At 50.0% G+C, this 27360-nt stretch overlaps 1 protein-coding gene and 1 long non-coding RNA gene across 2 annotated transcripts; one reads left to right on the plus strand and one right to left on the minus strand.

The window, feature by feature from the left end:
- Positions 1-27360, minus strand: Tspan14 (tetraspanin 14; the record flags this gene model as incomplete). The annotated part of the gene is given in 8 exon segments (NM_001169127.1): positions 1-686; positions 2022-2141; positions 4192-4236; positions 5776-5901; positions 7623-7793; positions 8951-9097; positions 10787-10837; positions 27260-27360. Coding segments are annotated over 8 exon segments (813 nt in total). The 3' UTR covers positions 1-614.
- LOC148000414 (uncharacterized) lies at positions 24530-27353 on the plus strand. The gene is made up of 2 exons (XR_015640234.1): positions 24530-24914; positions 26939-27353. It is a non-coding gene; the product is annotated as an uncharacterized LOC148000414 (long non-coding RNA).

Below are 27360 nucleotides of genomic sequence, written 5' to 3' on the forward strand. Positions count from 1 at the left end.
CCTGGGAGAGCAGTGTAGACTTGGAAGGCAGTGATGATGTGCTTCCCAAGACCGGTTATAGCTGGCTCAGGCATACTTCACTTGGACATGGCTGAGGATTCTGCAAACCCCTGGCACGTTTGCACCACCATGAGCCTTGTTGACAGGAGGGGAACCACTGGACCACTTATCCCTCTCCATCCATCTTGATCCAAGGGAGGCAGAAGCCTTGTCCTCAATGCTGGTCCCATACTGATGCTCTGCCCACAGAAGAGAATAGCTGAGCATGTACCTAAGCCTTACTGAGTAGGTGGGGACCTGCAGATGCTCTTGGGCTCTGTAAGGGCCATTAAGCCTTTCCTGCGGCCATGGGAGCCCATCTGTCCTCAGAGTTACTACTCCACATAAAAACACATTCTCTGTCTCTGGGCCTTCAGAGGTGCCATGTCAAGTGTGAGCAGATGAGAAGGGGCCTTGGCCTTCAGCACCAGCAAGAAGAAACAGAGAGGCCATATCGTGCTGATGCGGAAGACTGGGGTCTGGTTGTAGGTGGCTAATGTCGACTTCTGCCGCTGCTGGACAGTGAAAGGCTTGACCTCTCCATGTGGCTCAGCTCCATCTGCTGCACCTGCGCCTCAGAAGTGATGGCCTGCCTTCACTGCCTCAATGTCTGAGATCAGGGTCCTTGCCAGGAAGATGCCGAAGATCTGAAACCAAAGCCAGAGGTCAGTCGTTCGAAATGAGGGCGGAGAGCAGAGGTGAGCTGCTGGGGCCTGCCTGCGTGGACTCCCTCCCTCCCCTACCAGGTCAAGGGCAAGGTGGGAGCAAAGCTTGAGCAAGTGGCAGAGAAGAGCCAGCCATGGAAAATGAAGGCTGTTACATCCCTCAAGCATGGAAGAGGTCAGAACAAGCCTCACAGGCTGAACAGATGCTGGGTCTGCCCCCAGGGAGTGAAAATGCCACACACCAGGCGGGACCCACAGACTTGAGGTCTCGGTCAAACTGTAAAATGACACCAACTATTCAGAACCAGTCACCCTGTTGGCCCAACCCAGCCATCACCCTGATATCCACAGACAGAGCCAGACCTTAGCAGACAGGAATGTCGTGAGGGAAGGGCGTGGTTTTTCTATCAGCACAGACACCCATACGCGTGGTGACCTTTGGAAGTGGCTTGCTCGTCCAGCCCCCTTAAGCTCTGTGTTTCATAACTGAACCCAGTCTCACTTCTCAAACACAATTTTTTCTTTCCCTTTCCACCATGCTTTTCTCTAGTGTTCTGTAGTCAGACAGTACAATGGCAGAGTGAATAAAGAAATATGGTGTGGCTGCAACCAAGTCCACCTCAGGGTAGAGCTACTTACCATGTATTCTCCACGTAAGCACAGTCCTCACTGTCCCAGAAGCTGCTCAAAGGCAGCCAGTGCCTCTTACACATGGGCCCTAAGAAAACTGAGTTTCCCTGATCTAAGTGGATTCTTGACTTTTTCTACATTTTCCTGTGGGCACCAGCCACTCCAATCACCCCTGGGCCAGGCAGTGAGCCAGGGGAGCATCTATGCTGAGGGAAGCCTGGAAGCCCAGCCGGGGGACAGGGACAAGAAGTTCTGGGCTAACTGCCCCAGCTAATAGGAAGTCAACCCCCCACTCTAGAGCTCCTGACGCCTCCTGATTCCTGCTACTTCCGTCTACCAAAAGGGAGGGACCCCAAAGTGGGCCAGTTCTTGGTCACGGACTCTCATCTCCTGAGCGTGACACAGGTGATACCATATAAAGATGTGGGCCCTCTAGAGAGGGTCACGGCTGTCCCGTGTGTACGCATATGTGGGGACACCTGTCCCAGTGTACATCCCACCCTCACTACCTCATGTACACGTACACGCCCACCCACACACGCACTCACACACACACACACACACACACACACACACACACACACGCACGCGTGACATGCACCTGACCTTGGACATCCTATTCCTAAGCCAGATTCCTTTACGGCACACCATGAGCTGAGAGCCCAGTGCCTGAACTCCGGGACGCACCTGCAGCAGGGAGATGGCAATGAAGACACCAGCCACAATGTAGATGTTCCTAGGAAGCCAGCCCTCCAGAGCCTGGATGCACCCCTTCGTGAAGATGAACTCATCCCACTTGCTCTTCAGCTGCAAAGACACACACAGCAGCCTCAGCCTGAGCACCGCAGTCCCTGCCCTGCCCTGCCCTGCCCTGGGACGGCTAGCTCAATATGGGACAGGGCAAGGCACAGCATGTGGAGGGTGTCTGAGGAGGCTGAACGAGGACCATTGGAGAAACCTTGCATGAGAAACAATTCAGATTCCGATTCGGTCTGGGCCCCTCCCAGGGAAAGCTGCCATCTTGCCTCTCTAACTAAAGAAAGGCTCTCAGCTCCAAAGATAAATTAAATCCCCTCCCATCACCACACCTGGAGATGTGAGGTCATCTGCAGCCTGGAGGAAAAATCATGTGTCTCTCAAAGTACAGAGGAAAGGGGATCCATACTTTAAGTCACAGAAGGTGGCAGAAGAACGGGCAATGGCCCTTTGGGTTCTGTCTCCTACTGGTAAGCGTGGCTCTGGGAGGCAGTCGGCCAGCTCCCTCTCTGCCAACCCCCTGGAAATCTGTCAGCGTGTGGGGACGCTGTCCCAGTACACACCCCACTCTTACTACCTCGTAAGTGGCAATCAGCCCCAGTTTCTTCCCCATCATCTCCCTCCATGGTCACAGGGATGAAAATCAATCACTTCAGTGTATTATGGGATGCACTGTGCTGTCACGTTCCCACGCTCAAACTCTACACCTCTGAACCTCAGGTCGTGACTGTGTTTGAAGACAGGTCTTACAGAGCTGGCTACATTTAAATGAGCCTACCAGGATGAGGTCTGATCAACTGACTGCTGTCCAACAAGAAGAGACTCGGACAGGGGCATACACAGAAGGAAGTCATGTGAGGAGGGGAGAAGTCCAAGCCTGGAAGACAAGCCTGGAACAGATCCTCCCTAAGCAGCCTCAGACCTGTGAGATAGTAAGTGTCACATAAGCCTGACAGTCTTTGCATTTTGACATGGCTGCCCCAAGTGGCAATGGAATTCTTAACAGGACAGCTAGGTTTCATACAGATGCATCACTCAGGTTGTTTGGCTACAACAAAGTACCACAGTGGCCTAAAATGACAAGAATTTCTTTCTCACCACTGTGGAGGGGGAAGCCTAACACCAAGCACTGGCAGACTCAGTGTCTGGTGCTGCCTTCTGGTTAAACAGTGTCTTCCTGCTGAATTCTCATATGCTAGGAGAGGGAAAAGGCTCTTGGGGCCTTTTCTTTATTTCTTTCTTTTATGTGTGCAAGCATTCTGCCTACACTCTTCGTATGCAGTACCCTCAGGAACCAGAGGGTGGCGTCCCTCCGCTGGAACTGGGGTTACTGACAGCTGTGAAGCACTGCTTATGTGCTGGGAACCAAACCTGGGTCCTAAGAGCAACGAGTGCTCTTTACCTCTGAGCCATCTCTCTCGGCCATCTTGGGCCTTTTAATAAGGGCAGTAATCTCAGTCATGACGGCTCTGCCTTCACTGGGGACTGACTAGGTTTCAGCTCCCGAGAGATAAACATTCAACACACACAGCCTGCTCCTGTGAAGGAAAGTCGATGGAAGACAGACTGTCCTAGTGTCCATGGCTAAGAGGGACTTCTACATCCCGACATCCTCCCTTTCACAACTGCAGCCACCCACACCAGCTTCTCACACCCAAGCCCTCACTCACTGTGGTCTGAAAGAGGGCGTGAATTTGAGCCCTGCCCTAGTCCTGGCATGTGGAAGCTGGAGCAAGTCAGACCCCACCAGCTTTATCCTCACTACAGAACAATATACAACAGCTGTCCCCAATTCCTCACTACGTCTCATGCAGTGTAAGCTTAGTGATATTACAGTGACCCGGCTTTAAATCTCGTGTGCGTGCGTGCGTGCGTGCCTGTGGGTGGGTGCGTGTGTATTGCACGTGTATTGCATGTGCACGCGTGCACACTAGTCTACCCAGACTCCGTTCACCTCTGGCTTGGATCGTACCTTCTAATTGAATCTTCCTGTTTCTTTACTCCAACCTGCACTTGTGCTAAAGCAGGAGGTCAGACTACAAAAGTAAAATCTAAGAAACAGTTCCCCAAATCCTTTAAGGCTGTGTGTTGGTATTCTTACCTGAATCCTGACATCATAGCCACACTGTGTGTTCACGACTTTTTGCTGTAGGAAAAGCAGAAAGACCTGTCAAAAACCCCGTGACAGAAGGCACTAGAAAAATCACAACTGGGCACCAGGAAACACATGCGGAAATTACACAGCTCACGCCCTGAGGTCAACTGCCAGCTGCTCCCCCTTCCAGGCTAGCACAGGAGTCAGTGAGCTGGGTCTGTGGTGTTTCACAGTGACTCTTGTAGATGCAGGCTGCAGAACCAGGACAATTCTACTTCACCAGCAAGAGCACAGACTTCAACGGCCCATAAGCTAGACCTGGACAACTATCAGGAATCGCTACATGCCCAGAAAACTAAGGACACTGGAATCTGAATTTCATAACAATTCTCATACATCACAAAATGTTATGTTTCCCCTTCAGCCATGTTTGAGGTTAGATGCAGAAGATCCCCAAAGGCTTAGTCCCAAGGTGCTGCTATTGGAGTTAGTAGACTCTTCAGGAAATGGAGCCTACGAGGAAGCTAAGGTCACTAAGGATGTGTCCTGGAAGGAAACAGTGGCATTCTGTTTTGTTCTTTAGCCATAGAGTGGGCGGCCTCCTATGCCTCGTGCTCCTGGCTGTCTCCAGCAGGTACCACAGATCTGGAAGCACCAACACTGTACGCCAGCTAACGCTTCTTAAATTCTAGGGACTAGCGTTAGGACTCCTTGCACAGTATGGGTGCACTGTCCCACTCAGTCCACGAGACTTTCTCAGTTTGTTACAGTGATGCAAAACTGGACTACAACAACCACCAAAAAGTGACCCAAAGTATTTGCCTCATTTGGCCTTGGGCCACAGTTTGCCAACCTTTGTGCTAGTGAATGACGTTACATTCACTACATTTGCTACGCTGGAGTTTTTCAAACATTCCCGGACACCTCCAACTCCACTGCGCAGCCTCTCCCAGACCAAGGACTCAGCCAGGTCAGTGTATGAAGACTTGCTTCTCAGGGGCTGTGACTAAGCACCACAGGGCTGTGCAGAAGCTTGTGCGGGGCAGATCTGTGCTCACTCGAAACATAGTCTTTATTCCCAGGTTACCCAAAGTGCTCAATCTCCAGAAGCCCAGGGATTTAGGCCTAAGACTAGGAATGAAAGCAAATGAAAAAAGGGCTAGAAAATGATTAACCATGAGGACACAGACAGACAGACAGACAGACAGACAGACAGACACACACACACACACACACACACACACACACACACAGATATGTGATGTGCAGCCTCACTTCCTGAGCTTCTGGGCACTGAGAACATTGTGCAGAGAACGTAAAGGGGCAGGACCAGAGGACACCACCTTTGTGGTGAGGCAGAACCACCTAAGGAAGGATAATCTCTCCTCCTTTATCTAGCCCAGGGACATGGGGCACCACAGAGAAGGGTCCCAGAATGCTTGCACAGGGTTTCAGAGTTGCAAGGACCCAGCATGGAGTGGAGGGAGCCAAGGGAATGCAGCACACCCCGTCAGTGTGTCGGCGAGCAGCAGCCTGGAAGGCCCCGGCAGTGGCACGAGCTGCTGGGCTGCAGAAGGGACGGATACTCACTGCAGGGTCCGGCACACAGCAGGAGAAGGGCACCCCACATTTCTCTCGGCTGTAGCTGGCACCACTGCAGTTGAAGTAGACATTGAGGTCCCAGTCTTCAGGGCCGTAAGCCCCACAGCACTGATTCTGAAATCATAAATGTCGCCAAGAACACATGAGGGGGCCAGGGTCACTGAGTCAATACGAGGTTCCCCTTTACTAGACAGACACCAAGGCTCTCACAGATACTGAATGACACCAACAACAGGTAATGCTTTAAGAAGGAAACTGCAGTCACCCTGACTCCCCTATGGAACCAAGTCTGGCTAGTCCAGCTTAGCATGGGACATTCTAGTCACACCTTCTCAGAGCCCTGCAAGCTACACCCCTTCTCCATTAAAGGCCCTGTGATATACCCCCTCCTAACCCAGAGAACACTGCCTGAGTAACAGGCCTTTCTCCAGGATAAATGGCCGTCCCTGCTGGCCCTGGTTACCGCTGAGCATTTACAACAGGGTGAATTACAACTAAGGCGACAGCAGCAGCAACTCTTTAACCACTCATTAACTGCCGACTTGACTAAGAGCCCCACCCGCCACACCCCATTCCACAGTGTAGCTGACAAAAGCCCTTATCAGCCTAGATGTCTGCAGCACCCAGCACACCCAGCATCACGGAGATGGAATCTCCCCACCCTCGGTAGATCTCGCCACCAAAACCAAGGCCCGAAGGAACCTCTGCCTCCTCACTCCCAAGCTTCCGGTGGAAATCCAGTCTTCTCCACCCCACTCCTCCTCTGTGCAGGAGGCTTTAGTGAGTTAATAACCACCTGAAGGTGTATCACAAGCCTAGAACTTAGCGGGTGCCTCTTGAGTGTTAGAAACGCTCCTCCAACTCCAATAATCAGGTTGAGGCTAGCAAGCTTGAGGGCAGCCTGGGCTACATAGTAAGATCCTGTCTCACCTGTCTCAAAACAGACTGGGCCAGACGGGTAACAGAGAAGACTTCCCTTAGGAAAGAGCAGGGCACAGTCTGAGACTGGCAGGCCAAGGTCATTTGAACACAAAAGAAAAATCTGGACAGAAAAGGTGTGGCAAGGTTGCTAGGATGCCGGAGTTGTCCCAAGTCCACAATACACAGGAGTCTCTGCTATGTAAACAGATTTTTCTGGACCCCATGCTACACGCAACAGGGTAAACAAGTTTTGGTTACTAATAGTGGGTCAGTTATTTTTAGTGCTTGCTGGTTTATTTTCTCTTTGGAACCAAGTGTTCCACGGAAAAGACATTTCAGAAGCCGGGCAAACAGACCACCGTGCCAGGGCGTGGGTTCACCCCAGGGGCCAGAGCAGCCAGTGATTCAAGCTTCCAGGTGCAGCTGCACGAAAGGGGAAGGGGCAGGAAGAGTGAGGGACACAGCCTGCCTTTTCAGCTCCCGAGGGAAAGTTCCAGAGGTCACATGCCTCCACAGAGGAGGCGTCCCCCAGGCAGTTTGTCCTTCTCAAACAGGAAAGAGAAAAGGTCCCAGAGAGGAAGGATACAGGAATAACTCTGCAGTGAGTCAGTCCTAGGGTGAGGAGCTCTAGTCTCTGTGTCCTCTCTATAGCCACAGGGCCAAGATCCTGGGGAGGACTCTTGATTACCAACATGGCTACCATGAAAGGTTAGGGAAAACTAGACCCAAAAGGAAGGAAAGGGAGACAGTTGTCTGACTAATCTAAAATGCTGAGAGGAAGCCAGAACTGCCATGGCAGAAACCCTCTTCGAAGGGAAGGCCTTGTTCCATCTCAGCCAAGGGCATCCATCCCAGGCTAACCAGAGGCAGGAAAGGGCATGCTCCAGCAGGAGGCCTGTCGGGACAGAGCTTACGGCTTTCTGAAGAGAGTCAATGAGGTTCTGCAGGTCAATGTCATCCCGATAGGACCTGATGTTGCTCTCGAAGAATTCCCGGAAACGATCCCTCACCCAGTCTTGGAATAAAAAGGCCAACACAGCCACAGCCAGTTCCAGGAAGAAGATGAGCACAATGGCCCCACAGAACTGCATGGACACAAGAAGAAAGGTGGAGTCAGCATCAGCAGCCAGGCAGGACCCCGCCCACCTCCACGTGTGCAGAGGCACCGGCTACTGCAGCGCTTCACCTCCTCTGTCAATGGGAGGAGGAAGAGGAAGGACATCACTTCCCCAGGAGGTGGGCCTCCCCCTCCCCCACCTGATGAAAAAGAAGCCAGGTCAGTTGTTTCCTGTAGAGTCCATATGTCCATCCACTGTCTGCCCCACCCTCCACTCGACCATCCTAGACAGCTAGTCTTTCACTCCACTTGTGGGTGGACATCTAAGTTCCCTGCAGAGTTCATTACCCCTCCAGAGGGACCAATGTTATCAGTGCCCACTGTGCTTGGGCAAGCAGGGTCATCAGCCACATGCAGACCTCTCTAGGAACATGGCTGCCAGCTACAGGTCATGGTGACATTCTATTGGGAGCCATGAAGCCTTGACACATCTTGGAAATGTGAAGAGACCTTTCCAAGAAAAGCAGAGAAGAATCCCAAGTGTGCAGGAGCAAGCACACAGCCTGCCCATGTGGAAATGGGACACGGACTGCAGTATTAGTAAGGGGAGGAGACCTAGAGGTGTGTGTGCTTTGCTCTCCAAATGAAGAAAGGCTGACCTAATAAGCTTAACGGATGATAGATCATAAAGAGAATAACTGCTCTCTTCACCAGTGCTATTTACTTTTAGCTGAGTGCACTTAAATAGGAAGTTGTATCTAAATATAAAACTAGACTCTTAGTGATTCATGATTCTGCCAGCAAACTAAGAACTGCACACTGCACATCCACAGATTCACCCCAGGAGGAGGGAATGTCTTCAAGCCACTGGCAGCACTGTCTGACCTTAGCCAGGAAGGACAGAGGTGAACAGAAACAAACAACCCCTTAGCACTTCTGAGGAGAGCCAAGAAGCAAAGGGGGTGGGTGGAGCCACTGCAATCAGCAGGCAACTGCAGGAAACCCCATCCCCCTAAGGTGAGGAACCATCCTCTGGGTTTTTCTCCTTCAAATCTTCCCTCTTAACAAAACAGCAGGTTCAAGGAAATGTTTGTTCCTTCCTTGCGTTACCTGGGCCAGAAAACAGATGTGAGCTGGCACCGCTAGCCCAGCACCCCCGCCACCTCCCGTGCCAACACCACTCACAAACTTGAGCAGGCAGATGTTCTCCCGCAGGGCCCCGACACAGCCCGCGAATCCCAGTGTGAACATCACCACGCCCACCATCAAGACCAGCACCACAGGGTCGATTCCATGCAACCGGGTCACCTTCGTGAGGTCGGACAGCACGCCCTGAAAGAAGCAGAGGATAAAAGGTAGTACTGTCCTTAGAGTGAGGCAAGGCCCTGGGGGCAAGTTATGCCAGCAGTTGAAGCTAGGGGGCTGCTTCACACAGCTCAGCCCTGTCATCAAGAGCCAGGCCAGGGCGTGTCCCGAGGACACTGTCCTTGTCCACCACAGCCCTTAGACACTCTCCATGAAGCTCCTGTCCACACTGAGGCGGGGGCTTCTGTGAGCCCAGACCCAGATTCCTCAGTGGCCTGTAAGGAGCCTTGGCTGGGCCTCAGAGAAGGGGAGTCCTAGGCCATGGTCAAACTGGCTAAAAGCAGCTTCACGATGAACATTTTTTGAGGAAACATACCCAGCAAGGGTAGATGAAGGACAGAGTGCTGCCCATAGACGTGCCCATGACAGCAACATCCTATTAGCACTATTCAAAGAGAATCACTGGCTGTACTTGTAACAAAAACACCTGGAAGGAGGCCAGGGCAAGAAGATTGGCCTATCATTTTCTTAAAATACATAGTCAGGGGCCGGTGAGATGGCTCGACAGGAAAAGGCGCTTGCTACCTTGCCTGGCAACCTGAGACCCACAGGGTGAAAGGAGAACACCAAACCTACTCCTGCACTTTTTTTTTTTTTTTTTTTTACTTCTACTCAGGCGTATACATAACCCCCATGCCAAAAAAAAAGTAAAATTTTAAAAATACATATAGTTATATGTGACTAATGGCAACTACAGGGACTGACAGATTCTGTGATACTCAAAGAAAAAAGAAAAGAGCTGTCAGTCAGGCTAAAGGGCTCCAGGATTCAGGGCTCATACAGGTCAAGTCTGCTGCAGTCCCAAATACAGTCACACGGTGGCGCTGTTGTGCACGGACGTTTCCAGGTCACTGGGACAGACATCGTACAGACAACTTTTGCCATCACTGACAGTGCACACAGGCTTCCAGGAAAGGTGCACAGGCTCAAGAGCAGACCTCTGTTCCTAAGAGCTCACACAAAAGTTCATAGACCAAAGTGTGCTGCTTCCTTTTTCTGGAAGCAGTGGCAGGTTCCGCCACAGAAACAGGGTGCTTCAGCTTCTAGGTTCTCCGCTCTTCCTTCCTGTAAGAATTCCAGCTCTCAGCACCTAAGCATTAATCTACCATGGGGCAAGGTCAGCACCTTACTCTACCTTGTGTCTGGAGCTCTGACCCTTAGAGTACCAACTGCTCCTTTATCTACCTGCACAACAAGAGTCTGGGATGCCCTCCCTGACACACTGACACATGGGGCACAAAACCAGGCTCTACTCCCTTTTTCTGTAGGCCAGCACAAGCACTTCAGTCAGCAGTAAACAAGACCCTGCTCAGGGATCTGCTCACCTGCTCCCAGAGGTGTGGAATGGATTTGGGAGACTGCCCCAGGCTTGCCCTGGGCACAAGTGACAAGGCCTGGGGTTACTCAGGGCTTCTGGGAACAGGATGGGAACACATCCACACTCACAGAGCTCATAACCTGCAACCCAACTCTTCTAGGACTGGCCCAATGACCTCCAGCCACACACGCCTCAGAGGCAGAGTCTGTCTGTGGGTTAATGCCATGAACCTTTCTCTGCAGTTAGTGACTATGAACAGGCTAGAGGAGGGGACAATTCAAGTCCAATGGCTCTGGGTTGGACCGCCTGATAATGGGCCTGGTCAGGGTTCCACCTACCTTTTCGCTCCATGCCCACAGCCCGACTCCAAGGAAAACAACTCCAGCCAACTGAGGGGAGGTGGGGGAGGGAGGACAGAAGAGAAAAGTAAGGTCAGAAACCAGCACTGAAACAGTCTACATTCTAGCTGGGTGCTCCTGTCTTCTGTCCGAGGTGGCAACAGAATCCTACAAACGGCAGAAGCTCTCTATGCCAAGGGACATGGAGATTGCAGATAACCAGCACCTACCTCCCCAGGAATGGCTGACAGCTGATTTCTACCCCAGATGCTCAAATGCCCAGAGAGCTGAGGTAGAGATCCCTACGTCAGTCCTAGAGACTGCCGCAGGAGACTGCCTTATACTGACAGAGGCTGCTTCCTTCCTTCCTACCCAACTCTCACCCTGAACCCACTTCAGCGTGTTTTGTCAGTGTCAGGACACTGCACCTCTAACGACTGGCAGAGGTTAGCAGCGGCCGCTGGCCCAGCAGAGCATCTACAAGGGTCAGGCCAGCTGCAAGGCAAGGCTATGGGGAGAGCGCAAGGCTACCTGTTCCCACCTCTCATCCCCACAGCCTTGGACTCAGACTCCAAACACACAAGTAGCCACTTGGTCATTCATTAGCCACAGTGTGGCCTCCTCATCACACTTACACATAACATGAGACACATAAGTGCTCAGGAAACACTGGGAAGCCGCACTAAGCAGAAGAGCAACACTGTATCACCCCAACCTCCCCTGCTATAGGCACCCACTACAGCCAAGAGAACAGGACCCATCCAAAGGACCACACAGCCCTAAGGCAGAGAAGCTGTTCCCCAGATGCCCTGCAAATGGAGCAGCCTGTTTTGTTGCTGCTGCTGCTGCTGCTGTGGTTGTTGTTGTTGTTTATCTGTTTGTTTGAATATCCTGAGCTTGGTGGACAAGTTCCCGGAACCACCGCACCCCACACTAGTTTCTCCGGACGTTAGGAAAGGTCTCGGTTCTCCCAGATGCCGTACTTTACTTCCTCGGCTTCCCATCAGCTTCTCAATGGATGGCAAGAAACACCACAGGCCACCCTAAGGTCCGGGGTTGGAGGCCTTTTCTCATCTGACTACCTCAGAAGTGAGGTCACTCTTGGTCATTCCTCTCCCTTCAATCAGGTTCAGAGACACCAAGCACACACAGCTTGGTCAGCTTGTCTTCCTCCCTTGCCTGACAAGGGCTGCTTGCCCTTCCCTTGCAGACTCCACTAAATGATGGTAAGCCTAACAGTGCAAAACCCCTTCGAGCAGTCAGGGGACCCAGGAATGACACCTATCCGCACCCATGATTAGCAACCTTGTAGCTCTCTCTCCCCTGCCTCACGCCACCGTCTCCTCACGGTCTCCAGGGACCCAGCTTACTCCTCCCCAGCTTCTTTTCCCTCATGACACATCACTACCATCTGTCGCTAGCCACTGAGGAAACCCACAGGAGGGAAAGAGGCTTCACATTCGCCAACTGGGACGCTGCTGGCTTTACCTTTCAACCATGAAAGTGTACATGACCAGTTTTCTTTCTGATTCTCAGCTCCCCTCTGCCCATAATGCACCTCTTCCCAGGCCTCCAACAAACTGGAAGCATCCCTTAAAATCTTCTGTCAAGTGACATCCAAAGGGCTGGCCTTAAAGCCCCCAGTGTATACCAAATTTCCCAGATTCTCAAAGTCCTGCGAGTAATGTACACACACCCTCCCTCAGCTCTGCACCACTCACAACACCAAATAGACTGTAAAGACTGTGTAAAAAGCTGTTCTTTGTACTGCTTAGGGGATGGTGGGGGAAGGTCTTCTGTTCAGAACACACAGTTTTTAGAGTGACTTCTGTCCTGGTTGGGTGAATTCAGATAGAGGTGCTGGTTACTGAACACTCCACTCCTCCACTCTCCAGTGACTTCTGCTCACACCTAGGAGGAAATGAAGACTCCAGCACAGCACACCATTCCCTGGCCCTTTCCTCCTTCATATCTACACCCCCCCAGATGTCCTCCTTCGCCATCCTGTCCCCCTGTCCATCACTGAGAACTACCTTTGGTGTGCTTCTCTTTGCAGGCCTGATCCTAAGCCAAATGAACTGTGCCTACCTTACAGCCATGTTCTCTAAGGACATGGCCCATAGGGAGTAGGCCCATAAGAGAATCCCACAACGGAAGGAAGCCTAGGGCTTTTCCCATTCTCTTTCCATGCATACTTCTGGGTCTCACGAGCTCCTGAGAGCCAGGCAAGGGCCCACCGACCACGACCAAAGCACACTTACAGAATTGGGGCAATACGGCCGCAAGTATCTTACACTCCTCCATCCGACGTGCCCATTCCAAGCCAAGCCTGACAACACCCACTTCCGGCACCATGTGCCCAGGTGAAAGAAGGCTGTCTTGAAACACTTGAGCAGTGGCACTGGAACTCCCCTTTCCTCCCCACTGTCTCCCACAGAGCCCCACTTACTTTTTCACCACATTCAATCACATACACTGCAGTATACTGAACCTGTGCTGAGGTGTTTTGCTGCTCATTTGTGACACATTCTATGTAGCACTGGCTATCCTAAACCTTGCTATATAGACCAGGCTGGCCTTGAACCCAGAGATCCTCCTCTCTCAGCCTCCTGAGTGCTGGAATTAAAGGTGTTCACCACTACATCTAGCCTTCAGGTGCTGTTTTGATTCTTCCCTGGGGTAATCGAAGAGTAAGATGTTTGTTCTGCCAAAGCATATATACAAAGCCATGCGAATGTAGGCAGGCTTCCATTCATGTAAGACACGCGTGCGCGTGCGCACTCACACACAATCACATACATACAAACACACATCACACACACACACACACACAATCACATACACACACATCACACACACACAATCACATACACACAAATATGCATACACACATCATACACAATCAATCACACACACGCACACAATCACGTACACACACACCATCACACACAACATACATACACACATCACACATACACACAATCGCACACACACACAATCACATACACACATACAAGATACATACACACACATCACACACACACAATCACATACACACACAATATACATACACACACATCATACACAATCAATCACACACACAATCACATATACACACAATATACATGCACACACATACACACACATCATGCACAATCACACACACTAGCACACAATCACATACACACACAACACACATACACACATCACACACACACACACACACACACACACACACACACACACACACACCCTTCTAGACCTATAGGAGATTCCTTGCTGAATCAGTGACAGCCATGCAACAATGTTTTCTCTTACACTGACTAAGAATAAGGACATTATCTTCGCTCACTGTCTTAAAGGAATAAGTGAAGTTAACTTATACCAGGAAGATAAGAACTTTACAGCCACGAGTCAGATCATAAGTCAGTGAATATTGCCTAAGACAGGAACTCTGGACACCAATTATAGTCAAGGACCCTGAGAAAGGACCAGATAAGGGAAGTAACCCGCCTTTGGACGCACATAACAGCTCCAGAGTGAGTGTTGAACCTGTCTCTTCCTCCCCAGAAGTCCCACAGTTGCAGAACAAATGTAGAAACATTTGTCCAAGGTTACAGAGCTGGCTGGTGACAGACTTACGAACCCCATCTTGGTAGCTCTACTGACAACAAGCTATCTCACTACCCACAAGGTGCTGGGACAGAAGAGCAAGCAGCATTCTGAGTCACATACCCTAGAGAGCACCTACAGAAGTCCCAGTGAAGAAGGGTTCCACAGAGGAGTTTCTAGGCTGCACCATTCTCCAACAACTAACTTACACAGCCAAGTGTTAAGAAGGTGCGTTCTAAGAGTCTATGTTCTAACCAGAGCAGAAGGAGATCTCTGGGAGTCTTTGTAGAGATTCAAGAGCAATTACAGGAGAAAGAGGTCCCACTTTAACCATGGGTTAAAGAAGCTCCCAGTAAAATCCAAGGAGTTCCAGGACTTAGGTTTATTAAGTGAAAATCTCTGGGCTACCTTCCTTAGAGTTAATTGATCTAACTAATTAACAGAACCCCAAACACACAACAACAATATAACAACCCCTCTGTATTGTCAGCGTCTGGAGAGACAAGACCGATAGACTGGAAGAGTGTGTATGTATAAAGGGAATTTACCAGAGTGCCCTACAGGCTGTGGTACAGCTAGTCTGCCAACAGCTGCCGCCCAAAGGCCCATGAGTCCAGTGGCTGCTCAGTCCACATGGCTGGGTGTTTCCACTGCTTCAGTGTATGTTGGAATCCCAAAGACTCTGGCTCTAATGCCAGGCAGGGAGGCGACGGACAGGCCAGCCAAAGCAGGCAGGCAGGCAGGCAGGCAAAGAGCAAAAGCTTCTTTCTTCCAGGTCCTTATACAGACGGTCAGCAGAACGTGTGGCCCAGATTAAAGGTGTACCTTCCTACCTCTAAAGATCCATGTTAAAAGTGGTTCTTTCCACCTGAAATGATTTAATTAAGAAAAAAAAAAAAATCCCTCACTGGTGTACCCAACGGTTTGGGTTTTAGTTTATTTAGACGTAGTCAAGTCGACAATCAAGAATAGGACACCTTCAAGAGGGCCTAGTGGTGCTTCCTAAGCTGGCACCGGCTTGCCTTACCTGGGCGCCACAAGAATCCTCCTGCATTTTACCCAAGGAGGCTCAAATCTCAAAGGCCCCTCCTCCCCTGTTGGAGAGGAGGAAGAGAAAGTTCAGATGTCCAGCAGGCCAGGAGCAGTCACCCAGGACTCCACGGCCTCGCCCCCTTGCATTAAGGCTAAGTGTGTAGGCAACTCCTATAGGCTCCAGACATCTTGTCTTTCCATCAGTAGCCAGGCAACATTTTGAGGCTTTGCACTGCTGACCTCTGGTTCTCAGTCAATCTCTTCACTAACTCGGGCTGGTGATCAGGGCCTCCTTACAGCTATCTCAGAGATAAAGGAACTCACTGAAGCACCAAGCAGTCCTGAACAGTGTTAAATACAAAGCACAGGTCAGCATCCCAGGGCCCAGCGCTCACCCTGAACATTCTATCAAGTGACGTCGTGCAAGTGCCCAGCCTTCCTCCATACAACAGAGACGGCCTTCCTCCATACAACAGAGATGGCCGGCCCTTCTAACGGGTTGAAAGGGCTGGTGAAAGATTAACGGGACTTGCTCCCACAGAGGGAGCCCTGCTCTCCTGGGTACAGGCAGAGCTGAGGCCTGAAGGGCCACTGGGCTGACTCCTCAAACACCTGCCCCTGCTGCGATTTTATATGACCCCAGTAATATTAATGTTAACCTCCAACTTGCATGATCTAGAATCAACTGGAGGTTTAACTGAAGTAAAACCACCACTCTTCAGACCGAGGTCCTAGACCAAATGAAGAAGAAAGTGAAATGGGTGGAATATCAGCGTTCATCTCTGCTTCCTGACTAAGACCAGCCACCTAATGCTCTTGCCGCCATGAAAGATGCTTGTCAGGTATTCCAACATGGAGAAAGTGAGTATTACCGCCTTACCCAGGTCCCAAACAGACTAGTGTCCTAAGGAAAAGTCCCTGTTCTAGAGGCTCAGCTTCTGCCCCTGGAGAAAACAGAGATATGGAGTTCAGGAAGAGAAGCCAGGAAGGATAGGAACAGAAAGCGGGAGAGAGCAAGGGCCAGAAGAAATTCTACTACACCAAGTCTGTTCTTCACATGTATCAAGTCATTGAGCAGTCATCCATCCGCCATCTGACAATCAAGGGCCTCTAACTGGCTGTGCATACGACCTAAGTTCTGCCAGGCAGGATGCAGAACCATGGTCCTGGCACACGCCAGAACAGAAAATCTCAAGGTGTGTGAGTGCACAGAATACCAGAGACTCCTTCAAATGCTAATGATTCAGTTAAACCTCAGTCAGATCGGCCCCCAGGAGGCACAGACCCTAAACCAGAGGTTCTCAGCCTTCCTGATGCTATAACCCTTTAATATAGCTCCCATGTTGTGGTGACCTCCAACCATAAAATTATCTTCGCTACTTCATAAGTATACTTTTGCTACTGTTATAAATCATAACTGTGTTTTGTGACGGTCTTAGGCGATCCCCCCCTGAAAGAGTTGTCCAACCCCAAAGAGGTTGTGACCCACAGGCTGAGAATGCTGTCCTAAACCCATGTTGACCTTGAAATTCTACCCAGAAGTTTGAGTGCTGAATCACAGTATACCTATTGGGGTTTGCAGACCTGCCCACTAGGAAATAGGAGACCCTCAGAGCAGTAAAGTTATACTCTGATCTCGACATGCACAGCATGGAGTAAACACACACACATGCACAATCAGTACTAATAAACACCCCATTTTAAGTCTCTGAAAAGAACCACCTCTTAAAGGAAGTTTAAAAGGTCTGAGAACCAGAGGGCAGGCTAGGGCCGGCTTCCTCAGCTTCCTCATTAGAGGGGAAATGGGGCCCAAGGCAGGAGGCACCATGCCCAGGGTCACAAAGCTATCACACACCAGCTTTTCCTCCCTCCGGATGGGTGGCTGCTGTGAATGAGAAGCAGATGTGCCCTCTGCAGCCCTGCAGGGGACCCAGCAAAGTGTCCAGGAAAAGGTCAAGGACTTCTCCACTGTAACAATGCTAGTGGGAGCCAACCCAGTAACTTGAGGTCCAGGAATGGCAGTGGAAGAAGAGTCATTGAAAGGAGGCTCTAGGTAGCACCCCAACAAGACAGTCTCTGCCTTCACTATCCCAGGACACATTGATTGAAATGAGAGAAATCCAGGTCACTAAACCAGGGCCAGAAGGTAAACACCGTTTTGTGTGTTCTGTGAGCAATGCAGCGACTGTTCCACAGGCAGGGGATGATGGGAGAAGCCGGAGATGACAGTCAAATGATGGATGTGGCTTCCTTCCAGTAAAAATTTGCACAAAACAGGCAGAACCAGGTCTGACCTGAAGGCCCTAGGCGGCCAAGCCCAGAATGAAACTGTCACACTAAAACCATCTGGAACCAGAGTCGGGGGACAGGACTTCCTTTAGCTTAGCCACATAAATTCTGTATATCTGTACCTTTGATATGTTTTTGTATTATTTTAGCAACTTTTTTTTTTTCCAAAGACGGGTTTCTCTCTGTGTAGCCCAGGCTGTCCTGGAACTCTCTGTAGACTTTGCTGGCCACAACCCAAGAGATCTGCCTGCCTCTGCCTCCTGAATGCTGGGATTGAAGGTATGAGTCACCACTGCCCAGCTGTTGTAGCAGTTCTTAATAGCTTACAGCCATGTATAATTCATGACGTGTGCCCTTAATAAAATATGTTATAACATCATACTGTTAGAGAAGAATATGCAGGAAAAAAGTACTGAAATAAGGTGACAGAAACCAATAAACAGGGGACAAAGAGACAACAGCAAAGACAGAATTAGCAAAGACTTGAAGACAGACACCACATATACTGACTGACAGACAGCACATTCACTGACAGACACCACATACACTGACAGATACCACATATATTGACTGACAGACATCACATACACTGACAGATACCACATATATTGACTGACAGACATCACATACACTGACAGATACCACATATACTGACTGACAGACACCACATACACTAACAGATACCACATATACTGACAGACAGACACCACATAAACTGCAGGAGTTCAGAGGAAAACCTAAGTGAGAAGAGGGAAGGAGCAATGGGTGCTCAGGAGGCAGGGGCTGGGGCAGGGACAGAGGGGCAGGGGCAGGAGCAGAGGGGCATGGGCAGGGGCAGGGGCAGGGGCAGAGGCAGAGGCAGAGGCGGAGGCGGAGGCAGAGGCAGAGGCAGAGGCAGAGGCAGAGGCAGAGGCAGAGGCAGAGGCAGAGGCAGAGGCAGGTAGATTAGATCTCCGTGAATCTGACGCCAGCCTGGTCTACAGAGTTCCAGGACAGCCATAGTAGTAGTGAAATTTGTCTCTTCTTGCACAAAACACGCTGAGAAAGGGAAATACTGAGGAGCACTGAGGGATACAGGTAAAGGCGAAAATTCTCTAGATAGAACTTTAATAGCACAAAAAATAGGCACAAGAAATGTCAAACAGAATTGCATGAAATTTAAAAGATTCTCTCTGCCTCTGCCTCTCTGTCTCTCTCTCTCTCCACACACACCACACACACCACACACACCACACACACCACACACACCACACACACACACACACAAAACTTAAGTGAACACCCTACAGAATGGAAAAAAAACTTTGCCCGCTACATTAGACTAAGGGGTTTATAATGTATAGAATTGCAAAAACATTAAATACAAAAACAAAACAAAACAAAAACAAAAAAGAAGCACCCAAGGTCTATGAATAAACAGGCCAATCACAGGTCTGACAAGGTAGCTCTGGCTGGCCCAGAATTCTCCATGTAATTCACTCTGGCCTCAAACTCAGGACTCCACCAGCTCTGACTCCTTTAGCTGGGGCGCCTGCGTTCCCAATATATACATATATATATATATTTATATATATTTATATTTATATTTATATTTATATTTATTATATATATTTATATATTTGAGTGCTCAGCGTCCCCAGACACAGGAAGGTACAAACTAAAACTCTGAGACTCCCTGTCGCTCCAGTCAGAATGGCTAGTGTGGAGAAAGTGAAGTGCTGGCTGGTAAAGACATAGGAAAATGGGCCCTTACACAATGCTGGTGGGAGTATAGACTGCTCAGCCATTATTAAAAACCATTGTGGACTGAGGCCAGGAAACCAGGAGGGGCTCTGGAGACAGAATAAAAAGGCTGCATGGAAGGGGGTGTGGTAGCAAGAGAACACATGCGATGACCTGGAAGTGGAACACTGGTAGTGGAAGGGTAAGGCAGGGATAGGAAGGAAGGAAGATAAGGGCCGGGATGAACCAACGCTAGCTAACATGGATGGAGTCATGAAGAAGCACACGTACGGAGGGCAGAAGCTGTCCTGGATAGCCCCTTCCTTCTTCACCTGCTTCCCCACCCTCTTGACCCAGGAGCCTGCCTTCTGAGCATGTGCCCGGTTCTTGTGTGGATTCTGGGGATCTGAATTCCAGTCCTCACTTTGGCAACAGTGTGATTTATTCACTGAGCCCTCTCCCCAGACCCTCAGCAGAATTTTTAAAAGGGATTTCTGAAGAAATAAATAAGAAAAGAACACAGTAGAAATGTCACGATGGAAGTGAAGTTCTCCCACTCAGCAGGCAGACCTTTGTGACAGTTACCACACCAGTGAGTCACTGCACAAGAGGGACACGAGCACACACATGCACACGCACATGCACACACGCGTGCACACATACGCGCGCACACACCCTGTGGCTATATAACAACTGCATACCAGGCACTAGCCTCCATGCCGAGGACAACCTTCCTCCATGAATTCCCTAGTAGTCTCAGCTTCACATGGCTGAGGCATGTGGAGGTCAGTACTCCTACCACGCCTTAGTTCTAGGGGAGCCCTGATTAGGGCAGTCCTCCCTCTGCCCTCTGCCCTCTGCCCTCTGCCCTCTGCCCTCAGCCTTGGCAAGTCTGCGACTGAGAACAATACACACCGCTACCTATGCCAAGAGATAAGGCAGCTCACTTCCTGTGCACTGGGGCAGCTCTTCTGGAAAAGTGATTTTGACTGTGAAGTGTGTCATCCAGGTCAAATCAATGTACACACCTTCTGACCCACTTAATCTCACTCCTGGGACTCCATCCCAGCAATAGCTTCCCTCCCTTTCCTACAGGTGAGACTCTGTACTACGTAAACCGACTCTCTACAACCCTCTCTGGGAGAGAAGAGCTGAAACAACCCAAATGTCTCCAAAACACACAGCAAGACTGTGTGACAACACGCTAAATGTCCCACGCCAGTGATGCTGCTGTGACAATGCAGCCATCCAGACTGAGGACGTTGTGCACGAAAGACATGAAGCTACACACATGTCCCGGCAGACAGCCGCAGCATGGAAGAGGAATGAACGCAAGTGACCCTGGGACGCGTTACGTCTTCTGGAACTCATGCAACTGCAAAAGTTCACTCAATAGTTCTTGAAAGGAAAGGTACCAAAACTCAGCAGTGAAACCATGGCTACATCGTGTCGCTATTGAAATGGTAGACATGAACCATTTAAAAGATGGAGGCAAGGGAGCTGAGGGCAGGCTCAGTTGGTAAAATGACTGCCTAACACGCATGCAGGCCTGGGTTCAAATCCCAGTCCTACATAAAACAGGAGGACCATCAGAAATGCAAGGTCGCCCACAGCTACAGGAGACCTTACTTGTCTTAGTAACGGGGAGAGAGGGAAGGAGAACTCAAAGGACGGATGCTGGGAAAACAACCTGGGTCTCATTCATCACTGCTAGAGCTCAGTAAGGGAAGAAAGACCAATTCTCCCAAGTCTCCTTCAACTGGGGGATGGGTTGGGGCTATGCTTTCTACCAGGCTTCTTGCTGTCTCTGGAGTTGGGCAGCCACTGGTCCTGGAATGCCAGAAGTAGACTGGGGCTCGTTTGCTGTTCTGGCAAATCCTCAATAACCTCTCGCTTGTTCTTATGTTTCCTGACCCAGACTATAACTTCTCCTCACCCTACACATAGGCAGTATCACATACCCTGGAGGACAGGGCTTTAAGTCATGCGCAGAGCTCAGACAGTCATTCCCTCCTGTTCCAGTGTCTCAGTCAGAAGTAAGGCTGCAGTCAGGCTCAGATGCTAACTCAAAATTTACAAGCCGGAAAGCCACGGCTCAAAGTTACTACGGATCTCAATGGCAGGGTGTTATTATTTTTTGTAAGCTTTTTGAAACGAAGGACAAGCAGAAGGTTCTCCCTGTGGTGCAGCACAGCCCTGCAGTGTGTATTTAAGCAGGGATGGAGTCTTTCTTCATTTTAAATCCACTTCTGAAACAGATCCAGGCAAGAGCTTGGCCTGAACTTGTAGAGCTTAGGGGGGAGAGCAATCCTGAGTTGCAGATAACATCCCTCCAGAGCACTCAGGAAGCAAACCCCAGAGAAGTGCACCCTCTTTACAGAACTAGGCTGTGTATGAACAAAGGCAAGGTCTTCCACAGCTCCCCAAGACTTGCTTTGCAGTTTCTCTTCCTCTGCCTGCTAAAATGAGACCTTTCTTTTTAAACTGTTGTGACACACAGATGATATAACTTATTTTAACCATGTTCAAGTAAGTATACAGCTCAGTGGCATTAAGTCTATCAAAACAGAATCAGCCATCGGAATTTTTTTTTATAATACAAAACAGAAATCAGACCCCTTAAACAATCCCCTGCTATGGTTGGACTGTGTCCCTCAAGATCCATGTGTTAGAGACCTTGTCCCCATTTGTGACAGTGTTGAAAATGGGGCTCTACAGGAGAGCAGGTACTGAGGATGAATGGATTGATTCATCACTGCTAAAGTGGACCTGCCATAAAACTGAGTTTAAAGGATGCAGACAAGCACAGTAGAGAGGGGAGGGTGGAGAAGCTGAATTTCCTCCCTTCCCCTCTTTTATTCTCTCACCCACATGATGCTTTCCACCAAGCTATGACTTCCCCAATCTTGAACTTCTCAGCTTCGAGAGCAGTGGTTCTCAACCTTTCTAATGCTGCAACCCTTTAATACAGTTAAGTTTCTCATGTTGTGGTAATCCCAACCATAAATATTGTTTCTGTTGCTACTTTGTAACTGAAATTTTGCTGTTATGAATCATAATGTAAATATCTGATGGTCTTAGGTGGCCCTGTGAAAGAGTCATTCGACCCTCAAAGGGGTTACAACCCACAGACCTTGCACCAGATAACCTTCTCTGGCTATAAATGACCCCTGAAGTAATCCGTAAGAACAGCACAAACAGACTATGAGCCTGCCCAACTTCACCTCCTCACTGCCCAGCAACCAAAATCCACTTTCTGTGTCTTCTGCTCAGTACTCTAGTTCCTCTGGGTGCTGTCATACGTGTCTAACCTACGCGTGGACTCTAACTGGTCATTTCATACCTGGCTTCCTCCACTTCGCATACTGCCGTAAAGGTTCATGCACACTGTAGCCTCTGTCCTAGAGTGCCTTAGGCTCTCGGATGCCACACTTCCTGACCTCCTGATCACAATGGCCACAGGTTGCTTCTACCTTTTGGCTGTGATAAATATTTCTACACACATACACCAATGTTTATCTTCTGCTTTTTTTTTTTTTTTAAAGAAAACACATCACACCTTTGTGGGTATGAGGTACTATTAGAGTGTGGTTTTAATTTGCATTTCCTTGAGTTGAACAAGACTCTGAACTAGAAACAGGTCTAGCCTAACCAAAAAATGACCAGTAAAAAAGGGGTGGGGGAAGCTAGAGCTCTCAAATCTCAAAACACTAGGCTCCCTGAAGTGATTTTTCCGTATCATCCCTGTGGAAAGAACCAAAAGAAGCCTAACTCACGGACAGCAGCATCCACATTTTACCAAATGGGAAGCCCAGCCTCAAAGTCAGAAAAAAGCTAACAAGCATCCCTGGAGTGCTACAGGAATCTGTTCACTAGAGAAAAGGGGTGGGAGCAAGGGCAAGGGCAGGTGGCTCAGCTGTAGCCAGCCTGTCCCTACACCTCAACCTGGCCACAGAAACGGGCAGCCTTCTGCATACTCGAGCTGGCCTACTAAGCAGTCCTTCCCCAAAACAAACCAAACACAAACACTCTGTATGAAAACCATCCAGGCTTTGATTCAAAGTAATCCAAAAGAGGTTGGGGAACAAAAATGAAACAAAACCAGCCGAATTCATTTCTGAAGCCGGATGATGGAATCGTGAGGCTTGATACATTCCTCCATTTTCTCCATCTAAAAAAAGGAAACTCAGAAGCCATATGGACTTAGCATGCCGTTTTCTCCTTTTTCTGAAACCTTGCAGTGGAGACAACAGGCAGCTGAGATCAATATTAATGTTTCTCAGTGGTAACTCCAGGCTTTTCAAGGTCCCTGGGTTCATGGGAGAGGGTGGACCGTATCCAGGTGTCCTGAGTAGGCTGGCCTCACCCCACTGCACTGTGTGTGAGCCTCCCAGGCCTCCATGAGTCTCAAAGCTCAGGCTTCCCTCCGCACTGCTGCACCCTGCCCAGGTAAAGTAACTTCTGGCCAGGAAGTGGAGACAGCGGCCAACACCAAGGGGCCTGGCCCCCCACATCCATTCTCGGAAGGCATTTCCTAACTGTTCCTGTTTGTTCCCTCCTCTTCTGCCCCAGTGCTCACTAACAAAAATGATTAACTCTCAACTACAGGCACTAACTGCCAAGTCTGCAAAACCCTAAAATACTACTACAAACTTCGGTCCAGGTCTGGACTCAATGTACTGTTTGGATTTTGTGCTGCCGGTGTGTAAGTAACCAAGTAAGACCTGGTCCCTAAGAACCAAGGATCTGTTATAAAGAACCTCTGAAGGAAGAGGTGACCAGGGACTTGGCCATGACAATGAGGACACTGCGCTGCCTGCGACGATGTGTCAATCTAAGTCAAGCAGGCAAGGGGCCCTTGCCTGAGGAAACAGGAAGCAATGCTCTCCAGACAGGGAGCAAAATGCAAGCCTGAGGAGCCCCGCCATCGGTGGGCGGCAAGAGTGGAGTACAGGTCTCTGTGGCTAAGAACACATTGCTACAGTTTGCAGATATCTGGCTGCATGCCCAAGGAGGGGACTGTGACGACATCCTAGCCCACTCCTCACCTCCTCTGCTTCCTGGCCATGAAGACAACACTTTGAAGTCACACACGTCACAGCTGACACTACCACCAGCCCCTAAAGCCAACAGTCCAGGTGATCACGGAACCTCTTAGCCCCTCTCTTATAAGTTAACTATCTCTGGCATTTGTCACAGGGCTGGAAAGTGAACATGAACACTGATGCCAGCGATGCCCACGTCAGGGACTAAGACGAGGCTGAAGGCTGAGCACAGGAAAGTCTGGGGTGACATCACTGCACTCCACCCTCTTTCTCTAGGACAGAGAATCACACAGAGATGTGACACCACAAAGTTGAGATTGAAAAGCAGGAAGTAGCCAGGCCTGGTGCTGTGCATGCACCTTTAATCCCAGCACTCAGAAGTCGGAAGCAGGTGGATCTCTGAGCTCAAGGACAGCCTGGTCTACAGAGTGAGTTCCAAAACAGCCAATAATACACGGGAAATTCTAACTAAAAAAAGAAAGGGGGGGAGGGAGGGATGGGGAGGAGGGAAGGAGAGAGGGTGGGAGGGAGGGAGGAAGGAAGGGAGGGGGGGCGGGACAGAGAAAATGTCGGAAGTGGGGGGTGGGTGGATGGTTTAGTAGCAGAGCATGCTTGAGCCCTGAGTTTCTATCTTCTACAGAAGCAGAGAAAGGGGAAGATGGGGCAGAGGAGAGGGGCAGCAGAGGGATGCAGCTGGGTCTTAGTAAACTGCTCGGTTCTCCAGCTCTGAAACAGTAAACGGCACAATAGGAACAAGAGACGTACCACCTGCTCTGCCCTCCGGCCTCCATGGCCCCAGGGACCACTGTGCGCTGACATAAAAGCTTCTGTCATCATCACTTCCCCTCACCTTCCCACAGTGCCAGGGTCTGCCTTGCCCTGCCCAGCCCTGATGGCAAAACACAGGCAGTGCAGCTCCCCAACCCCTGGCCAGCGCCAGCACCTGCCCAGTTTTCCTGCTTTTGAGGCCAGAGTACTTGTAAGACATATTGTTAGTCAGAATTTTACTTTTTCCCTTTCTGTTGGTTCCTTGACCAACCTCCTCAGTGTAGCCCATCCCGTCCTATCTCCAACAACAACCAAGGTCACGGTCCAAGAGGGTATGCACCCATTTTGATTCATATTCATTCATTCATTCATTCTCTCTCTCTCTCTCTCTCTCTCTCTCTCTCTCTCTCTCTCTCTCTCTCTCTCTCTCTCTCTCTCTCTCTCTCCCTGCCCATACCTTCCTAAAATGCATCTCCAGGGTACACCCTCCTAAGGCCAGCTGGGGAAAAACTCGCTATCCATACATCCCAATGATGTTCCGTCTCAGAATATGGCTCAACTGGCCTTCCCCTCATTCTGCCGCCACTCTGAAGCTAGATCACACCACACAGCACACACATAAAAACTCCTGAGAGTTAAAGAAACAGAAAGGCAGTGTGGTAACACATACTCATAATGCTGGCTGCTCAGAAGACTGAGACGGAGGTCCTAAGATCAAAGTCATCCTGGGCAACTGACTTAATGAGAGTTTCTATTGCTGTTACAAACACCAAAAGTAACATGGGAAGGAAAAAAATGTATTTACCTCACAGACTACTGTTTATCACCGTGGGAAGTCAGAGCAGCAATTCAAGTGGGGTAGGACCCTGGGGGCAGGAGCTGATGCAGAGGCCATAGAGGGATGTTGCTTACTGACTTGCTCCCCATGGCTTACACCATCTGCTTTCTTTCAGCACCCAGGTCCACCAGCCAGGGGTGGCCCCCCCCATAGTGGGCTGGGCCTTCCACACCAACCGCTATAGATATGCCTGTAGGCAAACCTCATGGAGGCATTTCTCAATTGAGAGTTCCTCTTCCCAAATGACTCTTGCTTGTGTCAAACCTTAAACTAGCTAGGACAGCACCTAAAACTATCTGAAAATAAAAATTCCAGGAGGCTACCTGAAAATAAGACATTTATCACAATAAAAACTGCAGCTAGCTTTCGTGGCAGAGCTCATGCCTACAATGGAAAGGCCCTACTGCGCGGAGGAGAGGTGAGAAGTGACCTTAATGCCCACAGTGACCTGTGTGACCGTCCGCACTGCTCAGTACCCATGTCCCTGTCTGTGCTGCCCTCCTCACTCAGCTCGTTTCTTGACTGCCTGTCGTCCTCTGTACATGTGACCTCGCTTCTGCCTCCGGGAGCCGGCCAGACAGCCTTTGTGAGTACCATTCTGACTGGTTCTTCCCCCCTCAAACCGCACAGCGCAGCCTGCTCACTGACGCTCAGCCCTCAGCTCACTTTCTGACCCTAGGCTCAGCACATTCTGTTAAACACATTACAGCAGCAAGGAGCTGGCCTGCCCTCTGATGCTCAGTGAACTAATGCTGCTCTTAGTAAACCACAGTTTCCGGAAGTGCAGGGCTTTATGGCCTCATTACAGCCTCTCATTACAGCTGTGCACTGACTATCCCCTCCCAGGACACAGAAGAGAGCCCAGCCTACAAGGTGCCTGGCTGTCCACATCTTACCAATGCATTGCTGCAATAGAGAAGACAGCACCATTACACCGAGGCAGTGACCACAGGCTTCCTGAACCACCCAGCCTGGCTTTCAATCACCTGAGCCCACCCATGACAATACTGCTGGGCTGGTTCTATGAGGACAAGGACCAGGGAACATGCCCACCACCTCTTTCCGGGACCTCTCTGGAGTCGGGTCATCAGGAGTACGTAGAGAATCAGGACTTGGTGATGGAGGTTCCAATCACACAGGGGACGGTGGCCACATCGCTGGACTTACCCAAAAGACGATATTGTAGCTGAAGAGCAGGTACTTGTACCAGCAGCTGACCTCGGCGTTCGAGTATCTGTAATAGTGCATCTTCCGAGAAGCAGGACCTG

This window comes from Rattus norvegicus, chromosome 16 (assembly GCF_021556685.1).
Source record: "Rattus norvegicus strain SHRSP/BbbUtx chromosome 16, alternate assembly SHRSP_T2T, whole genome shotgun sequence".
Taxonomy (NCBI): Eukaryota; Metazoa; Chordata; class Mammalia; order Rodentia; family Muridae; genus Rattus; species Rattus norvegicus.